The sequence below is a fragment of the Streptopelia decaocto genome (genome assembly GCF_964273445.1).
Source record: "Streptopelia decaocto genome assembly, chromosome: 11".
Lineage (NCBI taxonomy): Eukaryota > Metazoa > Chordata > Aves > Columbiformes > Columbidae > Streptopelia > Streptopelia decaocto.
The window spans coordinates 13,137,713-13,152,120 of NC_138666.1; the positions used below are offsets into that span (position 1 = coordinate 13,137,713).

The 14,408-nt window shown below is 43.8% G+C and overlaps 1 protein-coding gene across 1 annotated transcript; it reads left to right on the plus strand.

Moving 5' to 3' along the window:
- Nucleotides 1-7,004: 7,004 nt before the first annotated feature.
- On the plus strand, nt 7,005-12,187 carry GINS3 (GINS complex subunit 3). The gene is made up of 3 exons (XM_082062689.1): nt 7,005-7,251; nt 7,499-7,732; nt 10,317-12,187. Exons 1-3 carry the CDS (start codon nt 7,078-7,080, stop codon nt 10,545-10,547), a joined length of 639 nt encoding a protein of 212 aa, XP_081918815.1. The 5' UTR covers nt 7,005-7,077; the 3' UTR covers nt 10,548-12,187.
- Nucleotides 12,188-14,408: the final 2,221 nt, after the last annotated feature.

The window sequence follows — 14,408 nt, forward strand, 5'->3', positions numbered from 1 at the left end:
ACGGTTGGTGTGTGTGTGTGTGTGTGTGTGTGTGTGTGTGTGTGTGTGTGTTCGGGGGCCGGGCTGGGCTGAACTTGCAGGCAACAATGGCAAACTCAAACTTCTTTGGGGATCATCAATCAGGCTCCTGCAAGTCAGGAGTTGCATTTGTGGAGCTGAAACTTCTGAGCCCATGGGCTCAAAAGAGGTTACCTAGGACTGACACAGTGAAGTGATGAGACTGTGAATAAGAAAAAGGACATTCATGGCCATGCTAAGACATCCTTCTGTGGAGGTCAGACCTCTCTTGTAAGGAAGTCCCTGAGGATGAAAAAGCTGGGCAGAGAATCTATGTGAGCCTAAACTGCTGTTGTAGAGTTGTCTGTGTAGTCCTGGAGTGGCTCTTCAAACCTTTTTGCCCCAGCCTCCTGAATTAGGGAAGGGAATCAACACCATCTCTCTGACATCTCAGGAGGCCGCTGCTAATTGTAATATTGAAAGACACTATCAACAAAAAGAAAATCACCATTGGTAAATGGATATAACTGAATTTTCTGTAGTTGACTTACATCTATTTATGCCATGGAGATATTTGGCCCTGAAAATCTGTAAAAAGGAGATAGATTTTTGAGCTTTATATTTTGAAAATACCATCTATAAACCATCACTCATCTCAATAAGATTACTTTGGGTTTGCCAAACCTTCCCCGCTGAATGTGCTTTTCTGCTATTTCACTAGCTCTGCTTGTAAATACAGGATTATAAGAAAACGTGAAAATTAAAAGACAGGCAGTCTGTCCTAGAAGAGGTTAAAACCCTGCCAAAAATCCACATCTGGGTTTGTGTGATAAAGCCCGCCACTGAGTACAAGCCAGAAAGTCCAGAGAAAATACATCTGCTTTAAAAATATCTCATGCAGTTTTGTCACTTTTGAATCTAACATTCCTGGATGTTTAGCTGATGACACTTGCGCACTGCTGACTTACCAGCAATGAGATATAGTGCTGGCCACTTGCAGGGCTGTTTCATGAAAACCAAGATAAACTTTCTAGGATCAAAGAGTAGGGGAACAGCTGTCAGATCTGAGGTGTGCTGTGACACGGCGATCTCAGAACTACGGAGCCACTCAGCTCATCAGGTGATGCAAGATCCCTGTCTTGTCTCTTCTTCATGTTCCCCCACACTGTGAATCACAGAACTTCTTCCAGACGGGATGTTCAAAATGAACTGCATCATCCCCTTAATCCTTGGACTCCAAGGGTCGATATCTCAAAAGCTTCCCACACGCTTTGCAAGCTCCCACCACCTGGGACCACCTGCCTGCTCTGGCAAGTGACAGTGGGCAGAGAGGGTGACTCCTGCACCCTTCCAGGTGTCCTTTCAGCAGCTCAGCAAACTCTGCTCCCAGCCCGCCCCTTTGAGGGTTTCCTCTCATGCACAGCAGCTGCCTCTCCAGCTGCCAAAGACGCCAGGGATGCAAGCAAGGAGCTCTGGTTTTCCTCTGCTCCTTGCGGACCTCCTAGTTGTTATTATACTAATAGTCTTTCCCACTGCGGCACAGAATTTTTGGTGTGCTAATGCTGATTATAATCACATTATATTAGCCAAAATCTCAGTATGTATCCAGTGTAACATGACATTTCTATAGCATTTTTTTAGATTGAAGGATTAAAAACCCCTCTTCTCAAGCTATGAACAAGATTCTCTACATTTGACATGACGCAGTGTGCTCCAGCAGGTGCTGTTAGATTGCATTTCCCCTTTGTGGTTAGAAAAGAAACAGTCTGGATCTTTTCTTGTTCTAGCGTGCCTCGAAAATGTGGGACAGCCCGACCAGAAATGAAAAGCAGCAGCCAAGAGGCAAACAGATGTAAGGGATTCAGAGGTTCTGCTGGCCAAAGACAGCAAGCCATGGGCCAAAAGGAGCATTCACACTCTGACAAAGCAAAGGGAGATTCTGTTTCTAAGAACCCTGGGATATCAACATTCTGCTCATGTAACGCTGATGGATGAAGGGCTGGAATAATGCTGGTAACACTGCAACTGTGGTTCAAAGAGCACAGGCAGCTGAAAACATGAAATGTGGATGATTTCCATCCTCTCCAGCTGGTGATCTTGGGTCACTGGTACAGACAACATGGCAGGTAAAGGGAAAAACAAACAAACAAACAAACAAACAAAACCCCAAACAAAAATAACACAAAACCACAAACACAAAACCAAAACCAACCAACCAAAAACAACAACAAAAAGAAATCAAAACAGTGCAGGTACAAGAAATCTAAATAAAGGCAGTGAAGAAATTGGTAGTATTCATGTTTTGGTAACTTATTGATTACACGTAAGTGAGTTGATATGAACATCTTCTCCCTGCAACTCACAATTCAAGTTCTTATTCTAGATCTTGAGAAATAAGTAATGTTGCTTTTTTTTTTTTTTTCCCCCCCCAGTAAGTCACTCATTTATTAAAACTCTCCAGACTAACATGAAGAACAATCAGAACCTAGAATGAAGAAAAAGATTCTCATGATATAAAGCAAAAATTTTTTACACAATTTCTTTAAAAAGTGCTTTCTTCTGTGCACAAAGATTGATTCATTAGATGTTTTTTGTCTGTGGGCATTGAGCAGCCTCTCGCTGAATGGAGTCCAAGTGCATGCAATGTAAGTGGAAGAGCATCATTTCCAGCATCTCCCTAGGATCTCCCTCTTAAGAATGAACACAATACTTTTCTTTTAACCATGTCATTTGAGTGGATGTGAATGAAATAAAAATACACGTGAGTTTTCTACTCACATCATCACAGTCACCCTGAGACACCAAAAGTTTGAGAAATCTCGCTCCTTTTAAATTTACTGCAGATACATAATTCTGTGCAGCAATCAGCAATTTTCTTAATTTCTTGCTGAAGGCAGTTATCACAATTACCATCTTCCCACACTTCTAAACAAAAACAATAGTAAATTACTATCTGGGGAACTCCAAATGCAAAAACCAAACAATTTTGGCAGTATTCCCATCTAAATCATAAGCAGTTTTAGCAACACGGCACCACTCCTTAAAGCAAGAAACCTCCATCAAATGCCTGCTGCTGGTTTCACTGCGACTTTCCATTTACCACCAAAACTACACAGCCTTTAAAAATGTCTTGGAATTTGATGAATCCACTCCCACATAATAGCAGAGATTCACACACTGGGAAAAAGAGTTCTAGAAATACTCCTATTTTCAATTTGATTGTCAAAAATGCTGTTTGCAAACCCAGTGGTTTATCTTATCAATACTCCTGTTTAGTAGGTGCTTAAAAGATTTTGAAATTCATTCTACAAGCCAGCCAGAGTCCCTGCTGACCTCGCTGCCTCCTGGCTAAGAGACCCGTGGCTGGAAGAGCCTTCCCATAGGATGCTGGGTTACCCTAAATCCCTTCACTTCTGTGGTTATTCTCCTAGTTGCAAAATGTGACACATCCCTTCTCCCTTCCTCCACGTGGAAAGGACAGATACTTTGAGATGTAACCATGAACACGGTGTACTGTTAATACTATGACTGAATCTCTCACATTTACAGATAAACTGCAGAGGAAAGTGATTATCTCCTTGGTTTAACTACTGGATTGTGTTGCTACCCCTTTTCCTTTAAAAAATAAAGTTGCACTGGAACTGCTGAATCTGTCTCTTGGAGAGCAGGATTTATTCATATGAAGCAGCACTTAACTCTCTTATGATAATCCTACTGAAGCCAATTGGTTTACTTGAGTTATATGCCCGTATTTGCACAACAAAGGGCTTGCAAAAGCTTGTATCAAAGATACAGTGTGACATTACTTACAAATAAGAACTCTCACTGCTGCAGGCAAGTTAGCTGATTAGGAAATGCAAATTGGTTGAGTTGAAGTTCCAGGAGGGAATGATCTGAGTAGCATCGGGACACTGGAAGATGTTGAGAAAGCATACGTGCTATGTGTTGCCTTCCATCAGTGGGACACCAAGAAGCAGAAAGCTCTGCTCTCACGGGTGTGCACACCTGTAACGTCCCCCCAGAGAGCTCTGCCCTTCCACGGGCTCCATCCTGGGGGTCTTCCTTGTGCAGAATGCCCTGTGTTTGGAAGGGCTCCAGCCTCGCTGCACCACCTGGGGCTGCCACTTTTGGGCTTTCCCCGTGTGCAACGCAAGCGCAGGGCAGGCACGGGAGCGCTTGCCATCCATCCTGGCCAAGAAACACAGCGGGGCAAGTTTGGGAAGGCAAAAAGTGACCTTGTCATCGATGTGTGTTCTACTTTGGAACATACTCCATGGTACCACACGCCTCTTCTCCTTCTTCCTCCACAACTGTGTGTGGTCAGTACCATTCCTCGTTCTTCAAGTTCATTCTCCTCAGGAAACAGGGACGGCTTGGCCTCTATTCCTGCTGCTCTTTCCGTGGCTCTGTGGCTTTCCTTCACTCAAGAGCAAGAACCCACCTAGTGACTCTTTCAGGATGAGAAGGCAAACACACTACAAAAAGGAGTGATATAATTTTGGCTGCCAAGCCCATTATTCTCTAAAACTCTCACAAAAGAATAATTCTTGAACTGATTTTACAAACATCTTTCCCTTTGTGTTCTTTCAGCTTTGACCAGCACCTTAGGCTTCCTGCACCTCTGTGCCTTATTTCAGTATCCCATGCTACAGGCATCTTGGGTCACAGGGAAGCAGTGCTTTTCTTTCTTTTGTTTTTCCAGATGTCTTCTGCACCCTACAAAAACATAATATTCCATTTGCACATTTCTCTCTTCTCACTCGCAGTGCAAGCTTTCATATTTAGCATAGAGATCTGTTCCACAAACCTGATTAAGCAGGGAATATTTTTACTAATCCAATTCAGCAAATTATAATTATCAGAACAGCCCTTTAGAAAGAGCTTTTGGAAGTCGCTCTGTAACTCATTTGGAACATGTGCATAAATAGAAGGATTTATTTTTCAAACAGAAAGACTTAATCTCTCTTAAAAAAAATACAAAAACAAAACCAACAAGAAAACAAACACAAAACCAACACAGGACAAGAGTTAATGTTGCTAACTCTAAGATAATGGCTGTTTTCTGTACCATAGATAAAAATTCAGCATCTCACAAGACATGACCTTTCACATTAAATCTCTCCTCAGGAGCAGGCATTTTCCTTACAGCTGCTACCAGGATTTATTGCACCTGACTAATGGGAAAAGGGGATGTTCTAAAATCAGCAAAGTGCAGGCATCACGTTGGCAAACGCACAAACACGTATTTCTTGAGCTCCTCGGTCTCTATTCCTGATACTTGTCTAACAAATAAACGGCATTTAGATTTTCACAAATCCAGCATGCCACAGTTTACAAAAACCTGCCATTTCTTCATTAGCTGTAGTTTTAGAGCATATGCCACCATGGTATCTAAGGGATGCGTAAGTGACAGAAGTACATCATCATCCTGAGGTCTCAGTCTCCACTGCCTGTGCTTTATTATTCTAAGTAGGAAATAAAACAGCAGAAGATCTAATAAACTGGCTTCCAATTTGATTATTTTTGCATGGGTTTGACTTTGATCAAGATATTAAAGTACCAACATGCTAATTAATGAAGACAAAACAATATCAAATCACAACGGATGGAGCTTAAGCAAACAGTAGCATGAAGAACGCTGAAGTCATAAGAATTAAAAGATAATTGAAGAGGTATTAGCTTACGCCTCAGTCATGGACTGCAAATGTCATTAAACAAATCAAGCCCACTATAAATAACTCTGTAATTTCTTTTCAGGGACATTGTCAGGTCTTTGAGTTTCAACCCTGCTCAATTGTTTGTTTTTCTTCCTTAACAGAACAAAAACTGAAATATTCACTAGATTATTTAAACTTTATTTTATAGACCACTGTATACAGAACCATATAATAGTTTGGGTTGGAAAGGACCTACAGAGCTCATCCACTCCAACACTGGCCATGAGCAGGGACATCTTCGCTAGATCAGGTTGCTCAGAGCCCCGTCCAGCCTGGCCTGGGATGTCTCCAGGGATGGTTCATCCACCACCTCTCTGGGCAACCTGGGCCAGTGTTTCACCACCCTCATTGCAGAAAATGTTTTCCTTATATATAGTCTAAATCTCCCCTCCTTCAGTTCCAAACCATCACCCCCTCCTGCCTATCAAAACAGACCCTGCTAAATAGTTTGCTCCTGTGTCTTATAAGCCCCCATTAAGTACTGAAAGGCTGTAATAACGTGTCCCAAGATACACGGAAAAAAGTAACGTTTTCAGCATATACAGCTTAGGGAATAGCGAGAAAACTTTAATGTGATGAAAAATCAACTGATTTTGAAACAATGAAACAGCGAGAGAAAAAAAAAAAGCATAGAGTCAGGTTCTAATATGAAGTAAAATTGAGATAAAAATGGGAGTAACCACTGTTTTTATGCTTACATAATCAGACCCAGAATTTAGGACAGGGTATTTTATTCTGCCATCAAAATATGACCTCATTACTTATTTTATAGCACTAGTATAAATTCATTTGGGATGTAGCCTCACTTTGGAATCTGCGGTATACATAGCTCATTAACACCAACTTCTGCCTGTTCAGCACAGCCACATGCATCAGCTTGATCTTGTACACTGCAAGATAACCCATGTCCTTGATTGCCAAAAAGAAACACGGGGATAACCAACAACATGAGCAGCTTTCGCTTGGCTGTTCGCACAGCTAAGTGGTGGGTTCAGATGAACGTATTAAAGGTGTCCGCCGGCCTGGGGAACGGAGGCAACGCCGGCACCGCCAGGACAAGCCCGGGGACACCCCGGCGGTGCCGGTGGCTGTGCCGGTGCCGGTGCCGGTGCCGGTGCCGGTGGCTGTGGCTGTGCCGGTGGCTGTGCCGGTGCCGGTGCCGGTGCCGGTGCCCGTGCCGGTGCAGCGCCCCTCCCTCCCCGCGCCCGCCCACCCCACCCGCGGAACGGGACAGGGAGCGCCGGCCGGCGGGCGGTGCCACGGCGCATGCGCGGCGGCGGCGGGCGGAGCTTGCTTGGCTGCGCGGGAGCCTCTGCGGGAGCTCTGAGGCGTTGGGGCCGCTGCTGCGACCGCTCGTCCGGCCATGTCCGAGGCGTATTTCCCCGTGGGCCCCGGGCTGGGCCTGGAGGAGAACTTCCTGTCGCTGGACGACATCCTGATGTCGCAGGAGAAGCTGCCGGGCCGCGCCGAGAGCTCCCTGCCGCGCCTGGCCTTCGCGCTGGGCCAGGGGGCCGGCAGCGGCGACTCCATCCTGGAGGTAACCGGCAGGGGTGGGGAAAGAACTACAACTCCCAGCAGCCACCGCGCGGGGCGGGCGGGCCGGCCAGCTGGGGCGGCGGCGCGGGTGGCGCTGGGAGTTGTAGGCGCCCACCCCACGTGTCCCGGGGGGCCCATGCACTGAGCGGAGGTGCCGGCGGTGGCCGCCGTTCCCGCGTGGGCTCCGGGGCCCCTGGGCTCGCTGCCCACGACAAGGACAACTTTTTTGTTTTTTCTCGTTCATGCAGGGAACAAAGCTGGAAATACCTCTGTGGCTTGCTAAAGGTTTGCATGACAGCAAAAGAAGAATAATTTCTGTGGAACTGCCAAAGATTTACAAGGAAGCCTGGAGGACTGTGTTCAGTGCTGATGCCACTGTGGTTGATCTGCATAAATTGGGGCCGTACTACTATGGATTTGGCTCCCAGCTCCTGAATTTTGACAATCCAGAGAATCCTGAGATAGCTCAGACTCTCCTGCAGGCAAGTATCTGAACTAAGTCCTGAAATTTAGTTTTATGTTTTTCCATCTTACTCTTCCTAGCTGCTCAGCAGTCTTCAGGAAAAACATTGTGTTTCAATCCAAGTGGCTTCTGGATTGAATATGGATTTCTAGATCAAGCTGTAGGATGACCCTCTCGGCAGCTGCACAGTCTAGTGGTGGAAGCCTCAAGTGTGCATCCAGGAGTGTAATTTTAGTTTGGAGTTTCCACAGAGTAAATACAGTATTTCGTAAAATTCTGTAAAAAAGGGCTGGAGGAGATGTAAGATTATTTAATCATGCCAGTACTTTCAGGCAGAATTAATTCACCCGCTATTATTTCTATTTTTTCTACCCTGTTTTTAAAGCTCTGTAATGACGAGGTTCCACACTGCTCTGGGCAATCTGTTTCAGTGCTTCACCATCCTAATCTTAGGTGGTTTCCTCTAATGTCTAAACTAAAGCTCCTTCCTAGCAATGCAAGCTCAGTTCCATTTGTCTCATACAAAGTAAACGCTGAGGACAGTTTATTCTCTTCCTTTCTGCAGCAGTCCCAATTCCTTTGGTATCTCTTTGTGGGTCCTGCTTTCTAACCTCCGATTGTCCTTGCTGTGCGCTGCTGGTATCCTTCCCGTTGATCTGCATCCACTGTGACGTGCAGTGCACTGAACTGCAACCAGCCTCCTGCTCAGGACATACACCAATGAAAACAAAGAGATTACCACAAGGTAATCATGTAGGCCGTGGTGCTCTTTGCTCATCGTGGTGCAGCATCTTGGTTTTCATGGCAGAGTGACACTGATACATGTTTGGTTTGCAGTCCACAGTAACATGGTGCTGACTGCATATGCAGACAATTGTTCCTCTCCCTGCGTTTGTACGCTTCCCTATTTCTGCCTTATTATAAAACCTTACATGAGTCCCAGCTGAATTTCATCCTGTTGTTTTCACTCTCTTTCTAATTTGTCAGGATCATGCTGCTCCCCAGCATGATTGTGGTCATCCCTTCTCCTTCTCCTGCATGTTGCATGCTAATTTAAGAAATATATCTTCTGTTCCTTTAGTAAGCTTATTAATTAGTATATTAAACAGTACTCGTTTCCAGGTAGACCCCTGTTGAACTCCACTCAATATGTTCTCCTGACAGGAGCTATGGATAATTGTCTTTACCAGCCCGCTATGGGTGGTTTAGCTAAATCTTGTGGGAATGCCCTCTGCCTGGTGCTTTTCTTCCCTTTGTATGGCCTGGCATCCTGCCAGCATAGAAAACTAGGCTGCTCTCTCAGAGTTTGTTCTTGGCAAGTCCATGGTGGCTTTTACTCTGCTTTCTATTTTCTTGCAGGGGTTTATGTATAGTTTATTTGTTCCAGTATGTTTGCAGGAATTGATATTGATGGATTTTTAATTCCCTGGCTCTTCCTTCCTCCATTTTCATCTCTTTCTCTTTTAAAAGACAGATCCCATCTTTGCCAGTTTCCGGACTTCTGTGCTCCTTGAGCTTTTAAAGATAACCACTGACAGCTCTGAGATTTCTTCACCCAGCTCTCTAAATCGTCTGGCACGATTGCTATTGGCTTTTTTGTTTGTTTTCCTCTATTCTTTAAATGAAGGCTGATGCAGAGAGGCTTTAAAGCACTGCTGCTTTCTTGGAGATGTTCACTGAAAGCTTGCTTTCTGCATTGAGGAGGTGACCACACCTTTCCTTGTCTTTTCTTTTTCTGCTAATGGACATCTTGGGAAAAAAGCTGCATTAGCACACATCACTTGTCAGAAAAATCAAAGCATGCAAGGTATACTTCATTAAAAGCAAACAAGAAGTGATTTGTGCACACAAAAAAACCCCTCTCCCAAATATTCAGGAGTTATAAATATGAAGTATAACTATTTGCCAAAGCCAAAAAGAGAGTGATTAATTTATAATGTATTCCAGAACTAAATCTCTGAAATACTACAGTTCTGATTATTCTAAAATCTCCTTCTGAAATAACAAAGCACAGTTTTCAGAGTTTTGACTTTTTTTTTTAATTCCCAAAAGCAAAGATGAGAGAAATAAAAAATCCTTAAATATGTCTAGTTGCTTATCTTTTTACAGTGTTCTTTATTAGTTGTAGATTTGGGTTTTTTTACTTTTTTTCATGGTTAAGTGTTTTTTCAGCACAGTGAATGGGTTCCAGGTGTGGTTTGGCTTAACTCGCAGCTTGTGTGTTCCTGCAGCAGCTGCTGGGGCATGAGATTCATTCCACCAGCTCTAAAGCAATGATTGCTTGCAAAGTGAGGTGGAATAGGTCGCCAGTGTGTAATACCCTGCGGTCTGCTCAAGCCTGTCATTAGGAAGCAGCCAAAATGTAATTGTGTGCTTGCTGCCCATCCAGTAAGTGTATCATGCGCTCGCTCTCCCTGCTCAGGCGGGAAATGGTTTGTCTCTGTATCCGAGGTTAAGAGGTGCTGCTCTGTGTGCAGACCCTTGGCTAGTTGTGAGCCAGAGCCTACACCTTTAGATTTTTAATCTTGAAAGCTCAGGCCTCTGGCATTTGAGCTGAATAAACCTCTGTGTTACCTGTCAGTAATTCTGCTTATCTTCTTTAGACATTTATTAGCCGTTTTCGTCATATCATGGACTCCTCTCAGAATGCCTACAATGAAGATACATCAGTGCTCGTGGCTCGACTGGATGAACTGGAGCGAGCCTTGTTTCAAGCTGGCCAGAAAGGGCTGAATGACTTCCAGTGCTGGGAAAAGGGACAGGCTTCTCAAATCACAGCTTCCAGTCTGGTCCAGAATTATGGGAAAAGAAAGTTCACAGAGGTGGATGGTTAAAAGCCTGAAGAACGTGCAGCTACAGTGGGGGACACCGAGAGATTTACAATCCGTCTGTCACAGAAGAGAAAGATGAATCGGCTTTCGGGAAGGACAGGCTCCACGTTTGTTAATGGGAATTCTTTTCTATAGCAGCTTTGGATTAGACTTGAGAAAATTTTAAAGGCAGCCAGCAAGGGTATAAAAAATAGATGGCATCGCATCACTGGATAGCTTTACAGCTTACTCATACCGCTCCTGAGGATTTACAGTTAAAGTGATTGCTAGGTGGCTGAAAGGGTAAAAGAGAGTTTTCTAAAAGAGTAATTAATATTTATGATTATCTTCCAAATTGATATTTAAAATACTGGATCTGTTTGGGAAAAAAGTGAAATTCTTTGTATTTCATCTTGCCCTTCCCATTCTAAGCTCCTGAGCACACCTGTTTCCAGTTTCCATGTTTTTTGGAGAGCCCCAATGATGTGGAAAAAAAAATGTGGTACAAACAGCATTGAATTTTTCATATTTCTTATACATTGATGTGGGGGAGGAATGTTTTTATTTGCTGACTTTCGTACACATTGTTAGTGAGCTGTAGAAAAGTACCTCTTCTAGCCCATGTAGCAAGTGAAGTGGCTGTGCAGATATCACATGCCACCTCATCCTTTCTCTGCCTTTCAGCCCATGTGGGCTTGATGCTGTGTGAGATGGAGAATGTTCTCATTTCATGTGAGTGGCTTTTGTAATGGATACATCTCTGTGATGTGTGTTAAGCTCCTCTGCTTGTTTTATGGAGGGGGCAACAGAAGGCAACAAAGACCTAGTCCAGACTAGCAGCAACTTTAATGGAAACTCTGCCCCATTGTCAACCTCTGAGCCATCTGCTTTCCCATAAGAAATTCTTCTGATTATTAAATGTGATTAATAGAAGAGACAGAGCAAAGGAACTGAGTTTCCTTCCTTCTAATCCATCAGAATGATCCTAGAAAATGTCATTGTTGCCAGTAGGAGTAACTGGAGTTGGAACTTGCTAAACAGCACAGTGGTTATCATGCCATGTGGATGTCCTTAAACCTAAATTATCCAAAGTCCCATTGGATTGGAGACAGAAAACATGGTTATCTCTGTAGGACATAGTTCCCATAGTCATCAGGATGGTTGTCCTTTGTAAGCAGGTATTAAACATCTTATGAGCGCTTCCATGCATCTATACAAGATGGACCTTGCAGGGCACCTAAGTGGAGGAGCCAGACAGTAATGACACTGTTTCCTCTTCTGTGGGAACCACCAGGAGGTGACAACAAGATCCAGATCTTGGAGTTGTTAATGGACTTGCAGATGCATGTGGATATTGGATACTTCAAACTGCAGATTTCAAGGACAAAGAGTTTGTGGCCATTCCTTGGGCAGAGGAAAGACAGCTTTCACTGTGGAGGTGGTGAGAGGCGACAGCGTGCTGGCTTCACAAATACCTTGGTGTCCCTGCCTCTGCTGCACAAGGCCAGCCACAGGAGACTAATGGGAAGCCGTGCCCAACGAAGTCTTTCAAGTTCAAGATCAAATGCTGCTGCACTTAATGGCACATAATAGCCTGTGCATTTTCATGAAGCTTTTGTCTATTTCTGGATTTTTATGTTGAATAAATACTTTGTAAGGGGACACTTGTAATGTAAAATGTCTGTTGTTAATTGCCTTGCAGCAGAAAGGTGAGTCCTTGATGGGAAAGTGCAGGTCTCTACAGGACTGTGGCTGTGATAGCAATGCGGTCCTGCTTCTAGCACTCCTCTTCTCTTACCGGTAAAGCAGTTGGGAGCTACACTCGTGCAGTCATGCGAGTGTAGAAGTAGCTCCTGTCTGACTTAGCCCATGTGGGCAGTAGCTGTTTGCTCAAGTCATGGGAGAGACACTGCTGAGCAGTCAATAAGCTATTGATTTTATAAACTGTATTTTTGTGAAACACGGGTGGAGGTGGTTCAGTGTTACCTTGACTTGGTGGGAATCAGCTGTCTCTGCGCTCGTACCCTGCTGCTGAGCGCTGTGGCACAGACTTTGTGTCGCGTGTCAGAGGTGTGCTCAGTGCTTCAGCTGCAAGGGAAGCAAGTGTAAGTCCATCTGTGATGAGAAGCATCTTTGAATTGAAAGGGTGATTTTGAGATCTAGTTGGTTTATGATCAAAATCACTAGTTCATCAATTTCTGGACTGGTTTTGGTGACTACCCAAACTCATTTTCCTACATTTTTAAGAACATTTTTCTTCTCTATTGATGGGTGCAAAATCCAAGCAGACGGTTGCTCATTTGCCAGCATTTTGTGTAGCTACTTTTCAAAGTGGAGACAAAACAATTCCTGAGGTAGCCCTCAATGTCACTGGCTTTTTGTAAGTAGACAATGCTGCTTTTAGTAACCCTAAGTATTTAGAAATAACCACCAGTAAGAGTCTTAATCTGATCCTGTAATCTTAAATTACAATATTTGGTTAGTAGATTTGAAATTCTGTTGTTTTTTTTTTTCTTTTTTCTTTTTTTTTTTTTTTTTCTTCTTGCTGCTGGAATGCCTTTTTCTGTCCAGAAATACAACGAAAGAATGCACTGTATTTTTCATGAACACAAACTGTCCTTTATGATTGCACTGCAGCAAGCTGTAAGTTGGAGGAGTTTGAGCTGGTGTATTTTCAGAATGGCACAATAAATCCTCATTACAGAACTATACAGGAGAGGTCTGAGAAGACTTCTTGCCATGTCCCTCAGCTTTTAAACTGGAGGACTGTTGATGTTTATGAGCAAGCAGTCCATAGACACATTTTACAGTATTGCCACGATAGTTTTTATTGCAATCAAACAAAAAAATAGGCAGAATTTGAGATGCTGATTAGTTATGCATCCACATAACAATATTTGTTTGGATTTTAATGCCTGGTTTTTGAAAAGAAGTGAGCTGACATGGCCTGGTCCTTCCCCTAAATTGATGAGTTGGACTCAGTGATCCTTATGGGTTCCTTCCAGCTTGAGGTATTCTATGATGAGCCCCATCTAACGCACCTCGGGATGATGTTTGTCCAGCCAGGCCTTCGGAAGCTGCCTCTGTGGAAGAGCCGCAGCCTCCCTGGGCAGCCTGTTCCCACGCCTGGCTGCAATATGCGATGAACAAAGCTGGAGCTGGGCATTCACTGACACAGCAGAAGACATGGTCAGCTGAGCCTCCCAGCCCTGAGTTCCTGTTGGAATGGTTAGTGAAACTGAAAATTTTTCTCACCTAAATTTTACGTTCTCAGAAAACTCTCCACTCCTCTTGTTCTCTATGTTGTTTTTTTTCAAGCAGACAAGGCAGCTGTGGAGGGTTGACCTCCAGTTAAATATAAATAGCTTTGCAACCAGCGCACACACACTTCCTCACCTATCTAAATTACCCTTTCAGAAAGCGTTCTTGTTTCTTCCTTGGACTCCTTTGGGCTAAACAATGTCTTAGTTTGTCCTCTGGCATTGGTTTGGTTTTGGTCAGCAGAATGAAGCGGTTGATTGCTTCTGCCAGTCTGGAAGCAATAGGTGGTGTCACCTGGACCGAGAGCAACCAGGAGGAGCAGCAGGAGGAAATGTTTTGAGAACTGACATGCCGTAACACCACATATTATTTTTATGACAGAAACAGTGACACCTAACTGAGGTAGAAGCACAAGGCTTCCTGATCTTGATCAGTGATTTCCTACCCATTTTTGGTGACCAGCTATTACAAGAGCTGCATTCAAAATTTTAATTTAATGAGTTGCTTAAGAGAGATGTGATGTAATTCAGTACAGGCACAGTGTGAATGCTTTCTTCACATAGAGCTGCTTCTGTCCCCACATGTGCTTTTTATAAAACACGTTGTCTGGTAGCACAGCATATG

Coding starts and splice junctions, on each gene's coding strand:
- GINS3 (XM_082062689.1), top strand. CDS start 7,078: ATGTCCGAGGCGTATTTCCCCGTGGGCCCCGGGCTGGGCCTGGAGGAG. Junction 7,252..7,498: donor GCGGCGACTCCATCCTGGAG/GTAACCGGCAGG, acceptor TCGTTCATGCAG/GGAACAAAGCTGGAAATACC. Junction 7,733..10,316: donor TAGCTCAGACTCTCCTGCAG/GCAAGTATCTGA, acceptor TATCTTCTTTAG/ACATTTATTAGCCGTTTTCG.